Genomic DNA, 23,143 nt, shown 5'->3' with positions numbered 1-23,143 from the left:
TATTAAAGAAATATACAACACTTATTTTTAATACCTTTAAAGATTTAAACCTACCTGCTTATTAGTATTCATTTATTATTTTAATTTTTTTTCTAACTTTTAAGCTTCCTGCGAAGAACCACCCCAAAGGCTGTTCTGTAAGTGTCACACCCGTATAGCACTTGCCACAGTCTATCGTGACTTCCATTTTCAACCCTTACGGATACCGAGAATCTACCAAATTCAACCTTTTCCATTCATCTGGCAGCACTATGAAAGGCGCCAAGTTCCAACTTCTGGAGAGGGCTTTTTCCATTCGAATTCTTATCTACCGGCCGGTAAGCCTTCTCTCAAAAAGCAAACAAATCCCGCTGGCTGTCTTACCGCACGTTACCATCATTGAACGGACCGTGTGCTATGTTCACAGTTGACAGACCCTGTTGATAAGAATGGGCATCTATCCTCATCTTCCCCATTGCCTTTGCACGCAGAGAAATGTTGATACAATTAAATAACATAGGATCAAATCGAATAGAAATCAAATAAAAAGGATAGTATTAAGTTCCCATATAAAAATGTGAGTTTTAAAAAATATTAAAAAGATATAAGGGGGTTTTTAAAATATTATAATGTAACGTCAAGAAACAAATAAAAAATGTATTCGTATTCAAAAACTACAAGGGTAATTATTGAAATACAATTTAGTATCTTTAATGTGATACTAATAATGACAATTATATTATATTTAATTTTTAATGATATAGGACTCTTTTTTTTAAATTTTTTGCTTGTGTACCTTCTACTCTTGCTTTGCTTACCTTCCAGATTGATCCACCTCATCCCATCTCCCGCTCGAAGAACAAACACATGCATTGCACTCGGCTCTCTCCGATCCGAAAGTTGTAAGTTTATGGGGCTTATCTGGTATTTGCTCGGATCTTATCACCCGCAGCCTCTGGAGCAGTGGAGCATATGCGGTCGTATAAGAAACACTTGTCGCTCGGATCTTGTGTTGTAACGTGCTGTTTGTGTCTTTAACTGTTGGAGAAAATATTAAATAAATAAGTATTCGGAAATAATGTCCAAAAACGAGGATACACCGATTGCCAAGTGAGTTGCGGGGTGGGGAGAGGCGGTTTATCGTCTGACTTCTTCCACAAAAGTTGCGCCGAGCAAAAAGTTGGCCGAAAATAAAATCTCTTTTGGACGAAATTAACATAAAGCGCCAAATGAGCTGCTGATTTGTTAAATAGGCGTAAGAGCGGACCGCGTGGGACCGACGACAACTGACGTTTCTGGGGTCTTGGGATTTTCTAGGTGCGCGGAGGCCTCGAAAAGTTGGATAGAGAGCTTAAAGGGCGACGGCTAACGTATTTTGCTATTTTTTTAACTTATTTTTTTGGATTTTTTCCTTCTGTGCAATTGCGTTGGAAAGTTGCAGAGCAAGTAGTTTAGCGCCATTTGCACTTTTCGTAGTAAAAATTACGCGCACTTGCTCTGGCACACCCACCGACACCCCCACTCACACACACACGTGGAAAACTTATCAACGGGCACATCACACGCACACACACGTGCTGCTGATGAGGGCGGCGGAGGCGGCGGCGGCGGAGTGGGCGTGGCCTTAAGTAGTCATCGTAGTTTGCGTTAAGTAACAAAACTTCAAATTGAATTTTTCGCAGCACTTTTCATTTTAGCACCTATCAAAAAAACCCTTTTCGAGCGTTGCACCTCGCTTTCCGAAGCATCAGCTCATTACAGTGGGAACTGCCTGCTGATGGACGCTTTTCAGAGGTGTTTCGCAGTGGGGTCGGGGGTTTTCGGGGGCAATAGCCGACCATACAATGTGTCTGCTTAAATGCCGCAGTGTTTTGTTGGCACCGGCAACGCTACGTTTTAATTCTCTGCTGGGGTTTTTCGAGTCGGAGCTCGGAGCTCGGAGCTTCCCCAAAAACTTTTCCCGCTGCGGCTGCATTTACTTCTCGTTCTCTCCGAGCTTCTTTCACTTGTTTACCGTGGAAACAAGTACATTTCTATAGAAACTTGGCTAAAAAACCCAACGAATGGCACATTTTAATTAAAGAATTAGTTGTGAAATAGCTGAAATAGTTTTGAGGTCTTTCTGGAGTTTGAGTGTCTTGCAGAAATGGATAAAAAGTTGGTTTTAAGACATACAAAAATAGCATTCTAAATTTCGATGCACTTCATTTATGTTACTTTTAAAAATGTAAAATAATTTTTATTAAATTTGGAACACTAAATAATGACAGAAAAACACTTTTTAAATAAGAAATGATAATATTAAGGCCTGTGTATAAACCTAAAAAGTAAAGCATTACAATTTTTGTCTTTTTAAAGCACAATTCATGCTCCTTCTTTCGTGCTTTTAAAATATTCCAACAGGTGGCGCAGAAATGTACAAGAAAGCATGCTTTATTTTTAAAACACTTCGTCTTGGTAGAAGGAGTAACAGGCTATGGGTTATTCGGAGTTTTTTAACTTCACTATCTCTTGAAAAATTTTCTTGTGCCTGCAAAGTATTTTCCGGAGGATCCTGGTTGTTCCACAGACTAAGCCCCTTCTTTTCCCGCAGGCGCAACTCGGATCGCTCGCGGCGCAGCAACTACGGCACGGCGCCCTCGTTCCACCTGCTGGAGCAGGGACAACCAGGTGCGAACGCCGGCATTGGCAATGGCAACAACAATCACCCGGCAACGCCCTCAACACCTGCGCAAATTTTTTGTTTGCACGGGCGGTCCAACAACCTGGAAGGTAAGTGGGGGGCTTGAGAAGGGGTTTTCCGGGGGCTGCCTGCTGACTGTGACAAACTGCGGGGCACTTTCGTGTCGCTTTCAATCAGGGCGGACTGCCTCGCAGCAATTTGCAGTCATTCATAAATTATCAAGAAAACGCAGCAGGCAGCGGCATTTGCACTAAAAGTCAAATGCAAACAAATCAAATTCGGCAACGACGAGAATCAACCAAATTAGTTTTCACATTGTTATTTTCGTGTTCCCCATGTGTATCTGGGCGTTTGATTGTTCTTAAGCGTTAGTTGTTTGCCTTCCCTCTTTGTTTTTGCTGTACCCACCTGTTTTTTTTTTGGGAAAAATCGAAAATTCTGTGCAATTCACCCGTGCATTCCGATGTATGGGTGACTGAGGAGCTGTAATATCGGGTAAACGCTCGCTAATTGGCAGACGGCACGGAAATCGTCGGAAATGAATGATGCCCGGCTCTATAGGAAGGCGGCGGCGGCGGCGGCGGCGGCGGCGACTTCGCTGGATAAATGCCGCTTGGAAATGCTGCACGAATATGGTGAGCAAACAACTTACCACCTACTCGAGGCCTTGTTTCCACCCAGCCACATTTAACTGCCCCTCTGTCATCAATCAGCTGATGATGATTCCCGAGGTTGGCAAACCAAATTATGGTGGAACTGGGCTGGCCACGCTCCAAGCTGCCCCTCCAGCCCCCGAGCTCCCGAGCTCCCGAGCCACCCACAGCATCTGCGGTATAATCAAAATTTATGCTCTTTGCTGACACACCGCTGCTCGGAGCAGCCGCATCCCAGATCCACTCCCCCTTCGACCATGTGTCATAAATCGCCGGAGGAGCCAGTGTACCGCTCGCCATAATTTACGTACGACATCGTCGATGGACCGAATAAATGTTGGATCATTTTTTGTTCCCTCCTCCGGTGAGAATGCGTCTGCTGCGTAGGGTCGAGGAGCCGAGAAATCGATGTGGCAATGCCAAGTTTATATTTTAATTTCCTCTGCGGAGTCTGCTAGGGGCTACTTTTTCAACTTTTGGGAAACATCCTCTTCTGATAGTTTAGAGGGAATGTGTCCTATCAGGACTGGAGGCATACCTTTCACACTCTTCGAAAATCCGCTAAGGCCGATCTTACAACAGTCTATAAAAGGGTCTCAAAAATGAGGTGAAAATAAGATACCAATACCCCACCAAGAATAATTCATATTTGAAACCTCTATTTAAAAGGACCTTTAAAAAAATTAAATTTTTATTAGTTTTTGATTTTAAGTAAAGTTTTATTTGTTTCTAAATTATAAATACTTTCTGAGTGATATTTACGACTAACAGGTTAAGATAGGGAGTTCAATTAATTTTCCAAGTTTTTTAAGTAGCAAACTACCTGTCAAAGCATTTCAGATTAGCTTAGAACCTAAAAACCAGTAATGGGCATCCGTTAGTCGCGAACCTCCAATAAAGAATCCCTATTTATTTCTCTTTTTTGGCGATGATTCGATTTATTGGCAGACGAGCGGGCCCGAAATGAAATTAACTGGCGTCTAGACGAGGTGGATCCGCTGCTGAGAGCCGAGATGCACACTGCCACACACAGATACATATATACTTAGATAGATAGATGTACATTATGCAATCGTCTTGGGGCGCTCGGTGCATTCAATCATAGTTTGAGTTACTAACTCCCATTAGATGGGTTGACTAGCCAAGTGCAGTCCGATGCAGCTGCTTTGATTTGCGCTGGCCGTAGTTAGTCGTTCGTTAAACGCGCTCCAGATGGGACCACTTGCAAATGCTGGCATACTAAGCAGTTCGAATAGGTACTCAGGTCCGTGTTAATTGTTCCCCCGGGTGAAGCTCCTCATTGTTATCGCCGCGTGCTCCGGACTCCGATTCCGGGTTATGGATGTGCCCGAGCTCAGGAAGGCGGAACTAAGCAATGGTAACTTGCTAATTGGGTTTAAAGATGATACGGCGGAGTTATTATTAAGTTACCGAGCGCCTTATTAGGTTTTCTTAGGGTAACTTCTGAGCTTAAATCAAAGAATGAATTTTATGCTTGTTGGATAATGATAAAATTTCTTTGAAATCGGATATTAAGCTGGGATATTATGTGCTCATTACATATGTTGTGTTTGACAAATAAAAGGAGGAATAATTGTATGTGGCTTGTATATATATAAACATGTATCTTATGGATACAATTATAATTTTTCATACATTTTTTTGTATATATTTTGAAACTTATACATTTTTGAGTGCAAGGGGAAGCTATTTCGTATCAATTTGACCCTGTTCACAACCTTAAATTTATAAAATACAATACATTTTTCCCTGTGTAACTTTTGCACAATTAAGGAGTGCATGTGTGTTTCCATAGTCTTCTTTAGATCTCGGTTGACTAACATTCTTGGCACCTGTCGAGTTATTGTCATTGATATTTGCACATAATGGAATGCCTTTTGTCGCGTATTTATTTCTATCCAATTAATGCCTGTGCGCCTGCACTCGCCCAGCCGATGCCCTCGCCCCGGCTCCATTAATTATTTATAAGTACAAGTACACAATACACGGCACAGCACCATTGTTGCCATGGCAGAACCAGATATGCGATGATGTGAAGGAGAGGAAACAGCACATATCCAGCATCCGAACACCCGTCCTCCCATCCACCATCTACCCAACAACCTCCTTGTATCCGACATTAACCTCAGCTCCTCGGGAATCCAACATACTTTCCGCATTGCGCAAACAAACAAGGCGAACGGAGCGGTCCAAGGCGACCAATTAAAGATGCAGATGGATTGGAGTTGTTTAAATTGCAAGTATGACGATTCTTATGCATCAGCTGGTGGCACTGGCTGCTCTGCCGGGCGGGGGACTGGATGCGGGTCTAATAGGTGAAATTTCCACGTGCCACAATCGTCGCTGCAGTCGCAGTTGCACCGGCAGTCGCTCCTCCAGAGAACCAAGCCTTGGTTATGCACAGGAATTTAATTTCGCTGCCGGCAATGTTACTGCCATTGTGTGAGTGCGGGGGATGCAGGGGATGTGGGGGACGCGGAGGATGTGGGGGATGCGGAGGTGGCAGGATCAGGAGCAGGAAGCAGACGCAGGCCAGGCGTCGGTGGCCTTGTGCTGGATTCAAATGAAGAAACCGCGTTCACAGCGCCACCATGTCAGAGATGAGAGGCCCCACATGTTGGGTGACATGCATGAAAAACCATAATTTGATAAAAGAGTAGTTTAACTTACAAAGTATAGTATATAATATCAGAAAAAGCCAACAAGCTTATTTAAATGATCAAGGTATATTTATTAGTCTGTTTATAGTCATATCCTTTTTTCTTTCCGTTTAAGTACGAGGATTCTTAAATATCATTAATAAGAAATTTTAAATGGGCAAAGGACGATAAAAGTAGAAATTTAGAAAACATCTCTGCTCATTGATCAGTAAAAAAATATTGCTTACTAATCACAAATTATTTATGCCAGCAAAATAGGGAAATATAAATCTGTTAAGGGTGAAGAAGTGGTTTTTGACAGGGTTATACATTAATTCATATTGTTTATAAATATGTTAATATATAGATGTAAAATTAGAAAATATCCCGTTGAAGCTGGAGCTCTAAAGAATTCGCGGTTTCTTCCTTTTTGCCATATCAAGTATTCTTTAAATCAGTAAGCGACCCCTCCTTTAGTTTTAAATATAGTTCTTAGTTAATTTAATTTATTATTAAAATATCAAAATTCAAATTTTTGGGCACGAGCTCATCTCTATGGCTTCCCCCAGCGGAGCATATGCACATGTACGAGTATGTAGCTCCGGTAGCTTTTCCCGCTCCGGACAATGTAAGGCTGCACTGCGAGGAAAGTTCGAGGAGTGGGTGGCGGCGACCAGGCCAAGTGCAAAGAAAATGCAGCGGAAATGACAAAGCATGAAATACGGCTGCGACAAATGCAATAAAGTATTTAATAGACTGCTCCTAGCCGACCAAGAGCAGGAGCACCAACCAGCCAACTGGCGAACAGGCAACCCGACCGAGCCAAGCAACTACCAACTACCAACTTTCGCCTCTGTCACTGACACCCGAAATGAATAAAACCCGGAGAGGGGGCTGCGAATAACATAAAAAACAAGCGGACAGACCCCCGGAAATGGGCCATATACCGCTTCCATATGGGAGGGGCGTGGCAGGATCGGGAGCTGGCGCTGGCGCTGGAGCTGGAGCTGGAGCTGGAGCTGGGCTGGTGGTCATTATTCACGTACCACGTTAAATAAATTTAAATGCCTGTTTTGTAAATATGTATTGCATGCTCGGCGGCATAACAGATGGGCGAAGGGAGACTCATTCCCCGAAGGCAGGCCAAAGCGCACCGCATGTTTGCAGTGGCACATTGTTAATTTAACACTTTTGCGAAAATAAAAAGTTTACGGTCTTAAGCGGGGCTTAAGAAAATCATACAATTTATTCAAGCAGCGAGTGCGTTAATACCCTGTGTTAACAATAACGAATAATTAAGCTCCGAGGAAGTTGGCGAAAGGCATAAGAAAACCACTTTCCCCTTGTTATTCATCAATGTTGAGTTGCCAGCTTGCAAATTGTGAGTGCAATTATGGAGAAAATATGTATTGAAGTTTTCCTGTAGCATTGAAATAATTAATATTTCATTTTATATCGTACCTTAGGTAACACAAAATGCATCATAATGATAATAAAGTATTTATTTAAAACAAATCGCTAGACTGAGTCAGAACTATCTTGATGAGCAATGTTAAGGTATTATAACAATTTTTTTCTTTGATTCTAGAGACAGATAGGTAGAAAGATAGATAGATAGATTTACAGATTGATAGATTTGGGTGCATCTTATGAGTTTCATTAGAAAAGTACTACTATATTCAATAGGTGTCATCTGGTGTAATAAAGACATCAATAAAGTTTCAAAAATCTTCCAGATGTGGAACTGATATAATCAATCTTAAATATAACTGCTGTGTTTTTAATTCAAACTTCATATTTTTCATTTTGGTTGAGTGTTTAATGATATATTTTGATACTTTCAGTCCGGGATCATTGCCACCGAGCCCGCAGCGAGGGCGTGGACGTGAAGGCGCGCCGGAAACTGATCATAGCCAGCGTTTTGTGCCTGGTCTTCATGATTGCCGAAATCGTGGGTGAGTCGAGTTAATATTCATGGAAGGGCAGCATCCGTTCAGAGTCCATCCCCACAAAGGACTCTTCCCGTTCGATTCCTTTCTGCCATTCTTCCCTCCGTCTGCCTCTCAATTCCCAAACTAATTTTGCTCACCTCTGAGAATCTGAGCCAACAAATAAACAAAACGTAAAGAGTGAAAAGCGAGGAAAAAATGAAAAGGGCAAAGCCAAACAATGCGGGCAGCGGGGAAAAGGGAAAAGGACACGAAGGAGACGAGAACGACGACGGCGAGACGATTAAAAACTGAGGACCGGAAGTGCAACAATATGGCGACCGGAAGGGCTTACTGTCTGCCGTCAACCCTCCTCCATTTATGACGGCACTGGGGTTGGTTATACAATAAACATTTAATTTTCGAGTGGCGACGATGTCGTCGGGGCTTCGACGGCTGTTGCCGTTAATCGCTTTGCAATTACCTACAATGTTCGGTCGGGCAAGGACGAAGGACGACCAGGTCGACTGAGAGGAGGCTTCCAATTCCCAGCTCCCAGTTCCCAGGAAAGGATTTCATTCTTGCAGCCCTCGCTTTGCGCTTTTCTTTCGCTTTCAAATCGAAATTGTTCTTGTTGCGATAATGGAAAATAGAGAGAAAGCGGGATCCCAGCCCCTCCCTTTTAATGTTTTTCCGTCTGAAGCCGGCGGGGATTGTCACCCTGTCTTCTTAGCCCCCGAAACCCTCCCCCCCAATCGACATCCACAAGTCCCACAGATTGCCGAGTTAATTTTTTGCACATTTATTTACTTTCACCCGGATCCCCGGAACAGGTGGCGTCCTATCCAACAGTCTGGCCATCGCAACAGACGCCGCCCATTTGCTCACCGATTTCGCCAGTTTTATGATCTCGTTGTTTGCCATCTGGATTGCCGGACGCCCATCTACGCAGCGGTAAGTACTCCCTGCCCAATGAAGCCAGAAGTCGTTCTGCGAGTCGGGAAGGGAAATCAATAAAACGTAAAGTTTCAATCTTATCCGCATTTCTTTTTGTCGCTGGCTGCTGCCAACTCCCTTGCGATGGGTCATGTGCGTCCTCCTTTGTCACCGAACTGGGGGACTCGGCACCCTGCTCAGGGAAACCCCGACAAACTATTCTTTAAGAATCCTAACTATGAAAGGGGTATATCTGTTGTAGGATGCTCCGTATTAAGTAGAAGAAAATCTAAGTAATCTAAGGGTATTAATGGTTATAGGACCTCTTCTTATAGATCTATAGTAAGCAGTATTACTTCAAGGAAGAATAGAAAGAAAATCAGTTTTCTTTTATAAGTATATACCATTTCCTTGCTAAGGCGCCCTCTCTAACGAGTGTATCTGCATTGGCCTGCAATTTATATTCCACTCTTATATGGCTGCTCCACCACCATAATTTCTGTCGCTCGACTTGGCTATTTTCCATATCCTCCGCTGCTGCCTGCATTTCCCATTCGCCATCGTCTAATTAGGCGAAAAGCCTGTTCCCAAATTTTCAGTGCCTTCCTCTAGCGTCTGTGGCCGCTGTTGTTGTTATAGCTTTATTTCTCACAGTGCTGCCGGCTTATCTATCTTTTTATAGCTTAATAGTTAAAATTCCTAAAAAAATATCTTTCTTGTAGTTTAACCTAATTGCTTGGTTTATGTTAGTTTAAAATATAAAAAATGTGTATACCTGATAAGGATGAAAATATTTTGTTAAATTAAACCTCTGTTTTCTAAACAAAAAGTATTATCTGTAGGATTTTTTTGAGTTTCCACTGAAAAAGGAGTTACATATAATCAGGTCTGAATCATTATAAAGTTTTTAGATGGTACAAATTAAAATACTATTATAAATTGTAGTTTTTTTAGTTTTTTGATGTAGTGTTAGTTTTTGATTTGGGTGTACGGCAGCACTGTTGGCTGCTGTTGCTGCTGCGCACTGTACACTCGGCCGATGCACATTTTTCAATTGGTCTTTGGGAGCACCCCTCGGTGCCTCCACCCTGGGAGCAGCCCCTCCTGCTGCCCCCGCCACCACAGCATCCATCTTGGGCTCAACTAGAAGGAGGGAGGCAAACGGCACGTTCTGCTCATTCATGCAAAAATCTCACTCACTCGACGACTCGACTGCAGCCACAAAGTGAATAATGAAAAACTTTTGCAATTTCAAGCGTGTTGCATGGTAATTTTGTAAATTTCGCTCCTGCCACCAGACTCGCAGGCTCTCAGGCTCGGGTTCCTTCTTCTGCGTCTCCTGTGCGTTGATGCTGCCTCTGTTTCAGTTGCTGTTTCTGTTCCAGTTGCTCTTGTTGCTGCATGTTGCTGCTGTTGCTGCTGCTGCTGTTGCTGCTGCATGTTGCAGCAGTCCCAGTCTCAGTCTGGCGGAATGCCTCTCTCTTTGGGCCTGGTCCTCTGGCCGGGCTTGGTTTCAGTGCGGTTCGCAGCCTTCTACCTTATTTTTGGCTCTAGCTCTGGCTCCGGCCCCCACTTTCGCCCCCCAGAACCACCCATTTTGGCGCTCGAGCTGGCGTTGCCGAGTTGACAAGCCTAATTTATCAAAACAAAACACATTTGCACAATTGCAAAGGCAAACGCAGAAAACGAAATGCAAAAGCGGGGAGAAACTAAGCACGGCACAGTGAAATGATTCAATTATAACCTGCGGTGTGGAAATGGCAGCAGCATTGGTTCGTTAATTAAACCTCCACTTTTTTGGAGTGCTTCCATATAAGGGGTAATTAGTATGTAGCATATTCAAGCATTCAAATAAACCTGAAAAGAAACCCGATATTAAAAGCAATCTTATCTCAAAAGTAAGCTAAGAACGATTGCAACTTAGTATTTCAAATTAAGAAGATATGTTACCAGTTTGAGAAGCTTCATTTGTCTCGAATAACAAAATCAGTACTCCTTGCATCTCCAAAATAAGAAAGCTTATTCTTGAGAAACAAGCTGAAGAGTTCTTTTGGGTAAATATCAAGAACGTTTCTTCCCAAAAAAGTGAGAAGGCCATTTCTTAGATCTTAGCTTCTTATCCTTAATTTTCTATGTTTTAATTAATCCGTTTTCTTTAAAAAGATACTTAAGTCATAAAAATAGAATCGGTTAGCACATGTAATCTTTGCTTGCTCTATTCAGCTTTGGTTTTATCTTGCACTCTCTGTATTAAATTTTTGTTGCCTGCCAAAAAGTTTGTTTGGCATAACACACTACCGTTTTTCATTATCGCTAATCCCAATTAAGTGTTTTGGCTACTTTCTTTTAATTATCGCTCCCGGTCCCAGTGTGCCCGGAACCGCCGTTGAGGTAGCGACGTAGCTGCCCCTCCATGGGGGATAGAAAGGGCCGGAGGACGGGGGAGGGCCGCCAGCAGCAGGCGGTCATTAAGCAAATGGCTGCACTTGCAACGCCAACTGCAAGGCCCCAACTTGCGCATATATATTTGTATACATTCACATAGAAAGCTCCGCCATACATTGACAGTGCCCAGGAGGGGAGGGGTTTTCAGGGGTCCTTGTAGGGTTCGAGGAGTGAGGATACGACGGATGTTTGCTGGAAATTAAATTGTATTATTATGGCGAGACATTCGTTGCTGTAGCTGCCGGCTGCCTTCTGGCATCGCATTAGTTAGCAGGCTGGCAAAATTGTTGCCTTTTGCCATTATTTCAATTTTATAACGAGAGTGGTAGTCCCTCCCCATCCACCTGTCGGTTACTGGCTGGTCCTGCTCCTGCTCCTGGCACAGGTCCGGTTCCTGATGTGGCCTGGCTTGTTTCTGGTCTGGGTTGGGCTTTAATTGAACGACCCTCGAGTTGGTCGCCGCCGCCGCCGTTCAGGTGTTGACTTTGACCCAACAAAAAACAGAAATAAAATAAAGTAATACACGGAGTATAAGCAGAGGGGCGCACATGCAAAGCGCTCATTACATCAGGGAAATTCGGGAACACACCCCACTCCTTCCCCACCCCAAAAATTATCATCCGGGGAGGAAGCCGCGCCCCAAAGCGAACTCAAATTAAAATAGCATTTGACAAATTTTGGTCACATTTATCAACTCATGTTAATTTTTAACCCCTCACCCGGCCACTCTTCATGTCATCAGCAATTTGTGTTTCGCTTTGCGGCCAAGAAGTCCAGTTTTTGACATCCCCTCTGCCTTGGGGTTTTATGAGGCATATATCACTTTATTGAGGGCGACTCACTCTGGTAGTTTAAAAGGATGCCTTGGAGAGGAAAATATATGAGAAATGCTTTACTGGCAGTTAAATGATAACATAAACTTTAAAAAATGAAGATAAAAAGAAACATGCGGCTGCACTTAAAGTGCAATAATTGTTTGCATTTAATACGTAGCTTGTTAGTTCGCCAAGTTATTGCCATGCCAAACTAACAAAGTTTCGCCAACGTTATCGTGTGGCAAGTGGAAACTGCTCTCCTCTCCATCGTGCCTCATTATCTTCACCTGCCTTCACATTAATTAAGCACACTCCCTTTCTTTCTATCTCTGACAGGATGTCCTTCGGCTGGTATCGGGCCGAGGTTATTGGCGCCATGGCCTCCGTCTTCATGATCTGGGTCATCACGGGCATCCTCGTCTGGCTGGCCGTCGGACGACTCATTAGCGGCGACTACGAGGTGAATGCCAAGATCATGCTGATCACCTCGGGCCTGGCCATACTGGTGAATGTCATGTGAGTACCAAAAAGAGCATTATTTTCCCCCGATATGCAGATCTTTGATTGCCGAACGTCGCCCGTGCGACTGCAAAGTTTTGTCCCCTGTTTTCCCCTGGGCAGTTTTCCAATTGCAATTGCCGCAATCAACTTGTCCCGGGCATGGGCCACCAAATGGGTCAACACAGTGCACACTCCAAATGTCTCCCGATCCCAGTCCCAGGCCAACTGCGATTCCAGGATGGCATTCCCCTACGTATCCGCCAGTTGTTGCGGCAACTTTCTCCACATTTTAGCGACAACTTTTTCCACAAGTTTAGAATTTCTTCTCGTTCTATTTTTACCCTCCTTTTTTCATTTTTTTCTACTTTTCCCCCTGCGTCAACAAAAGCCAAAAGCGGCGTCGACGAGGAGTTTGCTGGTGTTTGTGTTGGCCAGCCCCAAAGGTGGAAAATTCTCTAGGCGGTATGGGGTAACGTGCCATCGAAGAGGGTTTCGATAATGCTCCAAACGGCGGCCAGTAGGGAGTCTCCTGCTCTAGCCATTGGATTTCTTTCAACTTCGGCAAGCTAAAAATAAACTCAGGCCGGCAAAGTTTAACGCTTTATTTAATTTAATTGTAATTTTTCAATTTATTTTTACACGTTTTCCGGGAAAGCCTCAATTGAGCTGAAGTAATGCAGGGACTCAGTGTGTTGTTATTACTTACTTGGATGGTTTTTATTAAAAGCACTTAAAACTGTTCTTGCACCATAGCTTTAAAATGTATTAACCGCATTTTAATAGAAAATATTTTAAGAACACAAGACCCGCATTTTAGTACTACTGATAAGGTGAGCAGCTTTAAACCGTTTAGAAAACAAAGATTTTGGGTTAAAACTAAAACTATAATTTTTATGCCACTAGCTCTTCTAAATTAATTAGCTTAAAGCTTAAAAAAACTTTTTAAAAAATTAAATTTTCAGTGCTCTTTGAAAGTGCATTCTGTGTTCGCGTGATTATTTACTAATCGCTTCGCTTGTTTTGATTTCGTCGAGTGCAAAACCTGCAAGCATCTGCCTCCCCCTCTCCCCTTAAGACCTGCCACGCCCCCTCTTCCGGCGCCTCCTTGCCCCCATTGATGCTCATTCATGTGGCTGTCGAAGCATAGTTTTTGGCGCATAAATCGCAACGTTCAATGCCGAGCTCACACACACGTTATGTTTGCAACCACCTTCCCCCCACTCGCCACCCCCAGCCCATGCCACGTCCACCTCAGCTCACCTATTTTCCTGCACGAGTGTTGCTGCAGCTGTTGTTGTCGGTCTTGTTGTTGGAAGTCGGGCGGTAGCGCAAAAATTTTCCAGTTGACGTTGGCATTTTCAGTGTTTGCCACTTGAATTGTTTGATTACGTGAATTGATTGTGAAAAACGTGCAGCAGAAGCAACTCTCCTGGCTTACAGATACGGCCAAGAAGAAAGAGGAGAAGAAGACGGCCGGACACGGGGCAGATGGGCGGGGGTCGGGGGGCGCGGCTAAGTCCATCTTTGGAGGCTGCCATAAAAGTAGGAAGTTAAGTCAAGTCAATGCTGCCCCTTCCTGCGGAATTTTCTACACAGGAAAAACACGGACATTATAATACAGAACCTACTTCAATCTCGTACCACATTATACCAAATTCTTTGTCTTTGTATTTTTGTTAAAGAAAAGTTCCTACCTTGTTTTTGGCAAACAAGGAAATTCGATTTAATGACTGAAACACACCGTACTTTTCTTTCGGTGCACCTTTGACCTGTGTTCGAACAACGGAATTAAATGGCCACCTTTTACCGTTATGCGTTGGGGCAAACGAGCTTGCAGCAAGTTTCAACTATTTTCAGAGTCCGGTTTGCTCTCGTTGTTATTGAAGGCTTTTTACTTAGTTTCATTTAGTTGTTGAGCACTCTCTGGATTTTATTTTTTGCCAGTTTTAGTTCAATTAGCACAATGCCGAAAATGGCTGGAAAGCACACACACATGTACGCACTGAATTTTCCGGATTCGCTTTGTGTGTTGTTGTTGGGTTAACTTTTGAGTGGCGGCAACGACGTCCGTCGACTTCACATCGTTAAAACGCCCATTAGGGCCAAAAGCGGGGAAAATGGGGCAACAGAACGAGAAATATAAGAAGAGAGAGTGAAATCACCCAAGTACTGTAATATAACACCCGGAGAACAGCGGTATTGATCCTCAAATAGTTTGGGTTTCCTGAAGAATACTAGTTCCAAACACAAAACTACAAGGAAGTATTAAAAATTTGGGTTTCTTACCTTACACAAATGATGATAAAGATACAAATATTAGGTGAGATAAAACGATTATTTGAAAGTAATACTTAAGTACCATGCAATATCGAAATATTGTTTTTATTACCTACATAGGTATATTTATATTGTACTATATATATGAAGTTAAAGTACCAAAAACATAAAATATCAGGTAATATGGCAATACATCTCAATCTCATTTTAACACTGATTGAGAGCTAACTATCAATACATTTTTATACATATATTATCAATAAAGACATCAAAAAACCCTCGTAGAGTGGTCCCACTGTACCAACTCCCATAGGGCCCGACCTTAAACTGCAAGTGGGACATTAGCGAGAGCAAATGCCAGTGAAATATGAGAGGTTTATACTGGTGGGCAGGGCGGAGGGAAGTGCTGGGCCAGCGAGGTGCTAAAGCAATTACAAGCAGGGTGTGGAGATGAAGGCGCTTAGCAATGGGAATGGCAGTTAGGACAGATGGATGAATGCACAACGAAATTTCTTTAAAGCAATCAAATAAATTTGATACGAAGCAGATTGTGTTTTCGTGGCACTGGCAAGTGAAAAGTGCAATCTAAATTTAAATCGAATCCAAGTACATATAGATTCGGAATCGTATTTGTTCACTACAATTATAACACATCTTTAAAGACTTACCTTATCTGGATAATAGGCAAAAAACTCAGATGACTAAGATAGTTTGCATTGTTCTTGATTGAAAACCCATTTTCTACAAGTTACATTTTCAGTTACAATTTTAAAGGGCCTGCCACAATTTGCAGCCATAAAGTAACTAAAACTATTGTTGTCCCTGAATCTCTCTTATGAATTCGCTTCTTCCACTTGATATATTTTTGCTTCTTGTTTATGCTTAGTGTTCACCATGTGAGTATCGAGCCTGGTCGCCTTCTGTCCTGGCTTTCCTCCAGCCTGGCCAGCCACTTGAGACCGAAGCTGGCCGAAAGCTTGTTAGCCTGACAACTCAATTTCATTTTCAATTTCTTAAGACCACGCTGTGATGGCGCAGCCAGCTCGGTTCGAAGAAGTTACCAGGCCAAATGTGGCCATAATTTGTCAAACAGCAAAAAAGCAGAGAAAAGCTGAAAAAACAGGAGACGCCAGGAGAGAAACACAAGGAGGAAATAAATATAAACGGTGATGAAGAAGGAGAAGCGCTTCTTCTGCCGCCTCGTGCGGGGCATCGCGTTAATGGGCACTAAATAAATTGTACAGAGCACCAGTTCCAGTTCTCCAGTTGCCGGAGTCAGAGCTGCCAAATCAGCCTTTTCCGGTATAAAAACAGTAATCACTGGGAAACACCGATTTCATTATCCTCGAACGACCCATAAATATTTATGTATTCATATTCCTGGTCAGCACTTAAGGGGGGTCAATAAGGATGGGGCGCTTGCATATTTTCTATGCTTTCTAGTCTGCCAGTTTTAAATCGGTTTATTTAGACACGATATTGGCTACCTCTATAACATTAAAATGCATAGTCCAAACTGCTAAACTTAACTAAACTACTGCACTAAGTTGAACATAGAAATTAAAATAAAATGTTAAAAATTTCCAAATTAGAAAACGCATCTTATAGATAGATTTTGTTCCCTCTATAATAACCTTGAATAGCCCAAAAATATCACAGATTTTTGGAGCTACCTCCAACTAGTTCCTAACCAGCGTGGCCTTGTGGTCAGTGGTGGTGGACCATGCTGGCGCCAGGGATTCCACGCCGAGCACATACGCTTTTCGACTTTGAACATCCGATTGCCGAGGCATTACCACGGCCACTCCTCCTCCTCCCCTGCTCCTGCTCCTAGTCGTCCACCTCCTCTGATCCCCTCCTGCACTGTGTGTCCTCGAGCGCAAAAAATGCCAATGCGAGCGACATTCCCCGACCATCAGCAAAGCCCCACACTTCGCCATTTTCCCCATTTCCCCCTGGATGCCCAGGCATTGTTGTTCCAACTGTGGCGCTGTAATTTGTAGCGCGCAATGAAGCATTTCCCCTTGATTTTGCGGCATCTTTACTCGCCTCGTTAGTGGCCAACAAACGACAGCAGCCATGACAACACCAGGACTCGGGAAAGTCGGGAATCGCTGGGAGTTGCTAGCTGGTGGCAGGGAGCTGGGAGTTAGGAACCAGCAGCCAGGTCCTGCGACCCAGGGAAAAGAGCTCCGGCTGTGCGGCGTATATGCCATGTCCTGATTTAATTGACAGGAACATAAATATTAGCGCATATCTTGACTCAGCTCGCCTTGGCTTTCCCTGGGCTTCAGCTTGGGCTTTGGCTTTGGCTTTGGTCGCGTATGTGACTGTTGCCAGGATTTGCAGCCACTAAGGATGTCTTGGGGCATGTGTGGAGGGTCCTGATCCTGGTCTCGGTGTGGTCTGTCACCCGGATGAGCAGCTCGTTAAGCTGTCGGTTCAGGGAGCCAAGGAGCCGGGACACGGAGCCAGAACCACGGACAACGACAACGGGACACGTTTATTGCACTCATCGTAACGCGCATTTTTCACCCAGAGCTGGTATTTATTTGACTAGCCCTGATTCCGAGACAGTCGTAGTAAATTTTCCCGGAAAGCTCGCTTGGAAATAAATATTTGGGGCCATTGGGAGTCAGTTATTAGCCTGGGAATTTATTAATTATGTAATGTCATAGTGCCAAAAGTGGTTCGTTATTTTTCCGATTTTTTAAAAATACAGAAGAGAAGGTAGGCCCGAAATGTCGCTAGGTTTTTTTTTAGTAAGAAAGTTTTCGCAAAATTAGCTTACTTAAAAATATATATTAGTAGGATTATTCTATTCAATTTCAATTTGAATTAATGTGGCACATTATTATAGGTACTTCATGACTTTCATATTCATTTATATAAAATATATTTCAATTTTTGATTGTCAAATAAAAATGTTTCCTTCTGATCACTTACTTCATTTTATTTCTGGTATTTTAAGGTATTCAAGTTGATATTTTGAATTTCTCCATAAACAATAGAAGCGTTTAAGAAGCTATGACATTTTCATCTATTTGCTATAACGCCACTTTATTAATACTTTGCCAAAATGTATCTTTTATAGAACGTAAATGCCACGTTGCTAAATGAATTAAGCCATCAATACAACGGACTTTGCTGTAACCACCCAGCGTAAAGTCTCTTTAAGACCATCTCAATGTCTTTGAGTCATCAATTGAGTACGTCAATTAGTCGATCGACATTGCAGCCGCAGAGCTTCCCTCCTGGGGGCAGGGACTTGGCCTGGTCTGTGGGGACGGAGGTGGTTAGACGGAGGATGGTAGATGGTTCCGCTCCGTGGCTGCTCACTTTGTGCTTTGTGTGGGCTCCTGCCAATGGTTGTGCGTAATTTATGCGAGTTTATTTATTGATGCCCGGCACTGCATTGTTTCCCAAAAAGCCGGCTAAGTGCAGCCGGCGGCGACGGACAGAAAGAGCCGGTCTTTTGGCCTGTCGGTCTGTCGGTCGCTTGGTCGACCATGGCCTTTTTCCCCAAATAGAAAAGCCATAAATCTGCAATGTCGGAGCATTTAAAATGAATAAAAAGTCAATGTGCCGAGCTATTAACTGCCGATCCATGCCGTGAGCTGGGGAGGAGTGGGAGCAGCAGTTTTGGAATGGGGGCGGCCTGGCCTGGTCAACCGGTTGCCATTTTCGACAATACATTTGTATTTGCATGCGGCAATGTGTGTCCGGACGTACTGAACTGGAGCAGCCCAGATGGGCCCGGGGTCGGTCGGAATCATCGGACAGGAGCGGTTAGTTTGGCTGCTCTGGCTGGGAGGTTTGGAGACTCGGAGGAACCCCTGGCACACACCTTCCGGTGCACAGAGCAGCAACACAGTGAGCAGTGAGCACTGAACCCAGGATTCAGAATGCAGCACGGTGCATCCACACCAGGGGAGGAGGGGTCGCACTGTACAGTGCCTAAAATTATTTATTTTCAAAAGAAAAGTGTAATTGATTTATGGAAATGACTGCACAACCTATAAAGTCTAGTTAAGGGGTTCGAAAAAATATGGGCGGCAAAATAAAAGTTTAAAAAGCTTGTAATTTAGTGTTGTCTATATTTTTATAAGCAATCAGTTTTTGTAAAACAAATTGGTTGGGCAAGAATAAAAATAGCTTTTTATAAATTGCAATTTATGGGGTTATTAAATAGAGAAAATGTATTTAAAACTTTAGCTTTTTTTCGATGCTCCATTAGGTAACGTTATCTTAAAACCAAACAATTTTAAAGGGTTTCACAAATGTTAAGGACTGGGAACCATTCAATTTACAAATTTTGGTATTTACAAAGATCGCCTTTTTAAATAATATACTATAAATTATTTAAAAATTTTTTACTGTTTTGTGGAGTAATGATATTTTTATTGACCACTTATTTTTTATGTGGCGAAAATATACCGGAAAGACCATCCTGGATCTTATCGGTACAGCGGAATGTCACTTTCGAAATTGAAATGCTCAGTAATCTCTGGCATCCCGGCGATGGTGCAACCACTGACAATTCCCGCTTTAAATTTCATTCAAAGATTGTCGCTTCCTGCAGTTTAATTCCATTTGGGGACTTGCTCGGCCGTTCGGCTCCACTGTCCGTGACCTGAGTGTGTTTGTTTGACTGTGCGGTGCGACTGTTGTTGGTGCATTAAAATGCTGAAATAAAATGCCAAACAATGCAAAAGCGTTGCCCGCATACCGTTGGAAAAGCCCTCCCCGTTTCCCCATTTTCCAGCAAGGAAAACACACAAAAAAACAGAAACATTTTGGGTGCGTTTTTGTTTTCATACTGTGGCCAGGACAGGCTAACGTGCCCCCCTGTCTGGGGATGGGTGGGGGCAGGGGCCGTGGCTCCACAGAACCGGCACAAAATAGCTTGCAACATTTTCAAGCATATTAAATATTTGTGATAACGTTTCCAATTTCTCTCTCCAACTCGGTCAGAATGGGCGTCCAGCTGCAGCACGGTCATTCGCATGGCCTGGGCGGAGGAAGTGGTGGCCATGGCCACAGCCACGGTGGCTCCAAGAAGCAGACGAAGAAGAGCGTCCCCACTGCCGTCCCCTCGCACGCCCATGCCACGTCCACGCCCTGCTCCGCCTCGCCCAACCAGCGAATTGAGGGCGGAGTGGCCTTTGCTCCCGAAGATGCCGAATTGCCCGGGGGCGGACTTCCCTCGTTCTCCTACCAGAACGCCAAGCTGGTGGATCCCGCATTGGATCTGGAAATCGCCGCCGTTCTGGCCGAGACTGCTCCTGGATCCCATCACCATGGTGGACCCGTGGGACGCGAGGCCGTCAACATGAATGTCCGGGCAGCCCTCATCCACGTGATCGGCGATGTCATCCAGAGCGTCGGAGTGTTCGTCGCCGCGGGCGTAATCTACTTCTGGCCGGAGTACTCCATCGTGGATCCCATTTGCACTTTTGTGTTCTCCATCATCGTGCTCTTCACCACGTTCACAATCATGAAGGATGCCCTGCTGGTGAGTTGAAGATCTTTATTTACTTTTTGTTATAAATAACTAGCTGGATTTATTTTTATTTGAATAACTTTAAAATATTGTTTTATATTTTTGTGTTATAGTGGAAAACATTTTCGTACCCCTTTTTAAAACCTACTTTTACACGCCCATTGGTTTCAGAGCTTATCACTCTTACGTGGTTTGAACACAAAAATCTGCCAGATTAAAGTTAATAATTTTTTATAGAACGTTAATAATCATAGCAAATAAATTTGAATTTCTTTATTAACTTATATAATGTATTGTAATAGTTACCATTACCATATTACGATATCATCCTTTCCGTAAACCTTTACTAAACGATCCATAAGATTGCATTTTTTCTATTTGAGCTGAGTACTTACCGTGATTTATCGGATTGCTTGTAAACGCTTCTCCCCTTTGGCCTCTCCCCCAGGTGCTCATGGAGGGAACCCCGAACTACATGCACTACGCCGAGGTGCTGCAGATTTTCCAAGCCATCGAGGGCGTTGAGCGGGTGCACAATTTGCGCATCTGGGCGCTGAGCATTAATAAAGTGGCGCTATCAGCCCATTTGGCCATTGGTAAGTAGTTGCCCCGGCCGTTTCGGCCAGAACAGAGCTGGCCAGAGCAGAACTGGCCAGAGGCGGAGACCAGAGACCAGACCAAACCGAATCAGACCAGAAAGGTCGTGGGGTGGCCTTTGGCCCTGATGCATGTGTTTGTCCGAATGGGCGGCTGGGTGGTCTGTGGGGTCGCGCTTTTGGGCATGGTGGGTAATTATCCCAATGGATTTGTTGTTGTTTCAAGCTGATCCCCCTGCTGGTACTGCTTCATGGCCATGTCCATGTCCGTGTCCATGGGCAGGCAGTGAGCAATTAGCTTAATTATTTTTGAAATGGCTTTTTAAGCGTGGACACTTTTGATAGAGCCAGCCATGGAGTTGGTGCCCTCCATTAGTGTTATCCTACGATGTCCTAATCGTTTCCCATCTCCTCCCCCGAACAGCTGCCAATGCCAATCCAAAGAAGATCCTGGATGCAGCCACCTCGGCGGTTCACTTGCGGTACAACTTCTTCGAGACCACCATCCAAATCGAGGACTATACCAGCCAAATGGAGAACTGCCAGCAGTGCAGTGTGCCCGAGAAGTAGACTACCTGTATGCCAGATACCCCAGAGAATATGATAATATAATTCGATGTATATTCAATATTTATTTTTGCGACTCCCTGTCTGTCCCTCCCTCCCCGTAATGAGTAAACAAATTCCCCAAACAAACCAGCCGCTAAATATATGCCCAACTGTTTATCAGTTCATAGCCAACACCTGAGAGTCGATTAATAGGTGCTGCATTTACATGTACCCCTCACAACGTGTCAAACACCTGGAGTTGTTTAACATATTCCCCTCATAGCGCCCACTTCATCATGAGCTGGTGACAGAATGTGCTGCAAGCTGGTAATAAATATCACTCACATTATAATCTGAATAATGCGGAAAACGCTGCATTTTTCAAGCTCTTGCAAGCGCTTCTTAAAAGTGCTTCGACTGCTGGGGGATAGAGACATAAAGCCACTCTAAAAGCGAAAAAGGAATGGATTTCGGATTAAAGTGATTGCCAGCGGTGGAGGACACCAATCAACTCCGTCGAAATTCATTGGTTACAATTTTTAATCGAATTCCCCGATGGCAGTCACTCCGTTTTTTTGCCTGCAATTTGTTCACGATTCCCTGTGGGAAGCTACTCGTACGTATGCGTATTTTCCATCAAACTCGATGCATGAGCGATATGCAAACACGCATAAAAGTTATTAAGCTGCCGATGGCTGCCACGGGCGATGTTGCACCCAAAAATGGCCACCGCGCCCCGAAACTAATGCCAATTTATGGGGGCGGCGGTGGGGGATGTGACTCCCTAGCCAGCCCACCTGGCGGCGGCGGCGGCGGCGGCTTACCTGACCCACTGGGCAGCGCCATTATGCATAATTTGGATGTGTGGCCATTGCGTAAGCGACATTGCGTGCGGAGCGGAGCGACGCTTTCAAATTATGTCTAAATTGTTGACCGGCAAGCCGGTGGGAGTTGTGGGGTGTCGGGACAGTCGGGAGTGCCCGTGTCTAACAGTCGGCGCCTAATCGCCGCCAATTTGCTGACAGATTTGCATGTGGCTCACAGCGAACAAGGATCCCACCGACAGCCAACCGTCACCTTGAACAAATGCCGCAAATTTCCGTTGAAGTGAAGACCAAAGACTGCGGCCGGGGAGTCCCCGAGTGCCAGTAATCCCCCAAAGTGGCCAGAGCCCACGGCCCACGGCCCGCACTCCTTGCGCCTGCGCAGCTGCGTTTGTTCTAGAAAGGTGGTCTAAAAAGAGCAGCCTCCCGTGACGAGGGAGAGACGTTTGTTTTCCATGTCCATGTGCTCACGTTGCGGCTTTTCTTTGGCGGCCACTTGACCTGCACTTGGAACCGAATGCACTTCGCCCCCGCCGCCAGAAGGATGCGGAGCCACACTTTAAGAGATTAACATGCAGCGGCCACATCCATAATAAATACGGTCTGCTGCCAGCCGTTTGAAAAGCGAAAGATTAAATGTTGAGTCGGCGGGATAAGTGAGGAAAATCATCCTGAGAGGTTCGAACAAAGCTGGAGGGGCTGTGCATCATAAGCTGATTGCGGAAATGTGCGCCCAGTAAAATTTAAGTATCTACAAGGTCGAGTATCGAAGATATATGGTTTTGAATCTTTAA

The 23,143-nt window shown here is 44.1% G+C and overlaps 1 protein-coding gene across 3 annotated transcripts; it reads left to right on the top strand.

The window, feature by feature from the left end:
* The first annotated feature begins 925 nt into the window (after positions 1-925).
* LOC108029263 (zinc transporter 2) lies at positions 926-21,717 on the top strand. 3 transcript variants are annotated; one of them, XM_017101459.2, is made up of 8 exons: positions 926-1,089; positions 2,573-2,751; positions 7,820-7,930; positions 8,737-8,857; positions 12,436-12,615; positions 19,852-20,392; positions 20,829-20,976; positions 21,401-21,717. In XM_017101459.2, exons 1-8 carry the CDS (start codon positions 1,058-1,060, stop codon positions 21,544-21,546), a joined length of 1,458 nt encoding a protein of 485 aa, XP_016956948.1. In that variant the 5' UTR covers positions 926-1,057; the 3' UTR covers positions 21,547-21,717. The 3 variants fall into 3 exon arrangements, with proteins under 3 accessions (XP_016956948.1, XP_016956950.1, XP_016956951.1); XM_017101461.3 differs by lacking the exons at positions 926-1,089; positions 2,573-2,751 and adding an exon at positions 2,933-3,297; XM_017101462.3 differs by lacking the exons at positions 926-1,089; positions 2,573-2,751 and adding an exon at positions 4,537-4,693.
* Positions 21,718-23,143: the final 1,426 nt, after the last annotated feature.

This window comes from Drosophila biarmipes, chromosome 2L (assembly GCF_025231255.1).
Source record: "Drosophila biarmipes strain raj3 chromosome 2L, RU_DBia_V1.1, whole genome shotgun sequence".
Classification (NCBI taxonomy): Eukaryota; Metazoa; Arthropoda; class Insecta; order Diptera; family Drosophilidae; genus Drosophila; species Drosophila biarmipes.
This window is presented reverse-complemented; position numbering and strand designations above follow the sequence as displayed.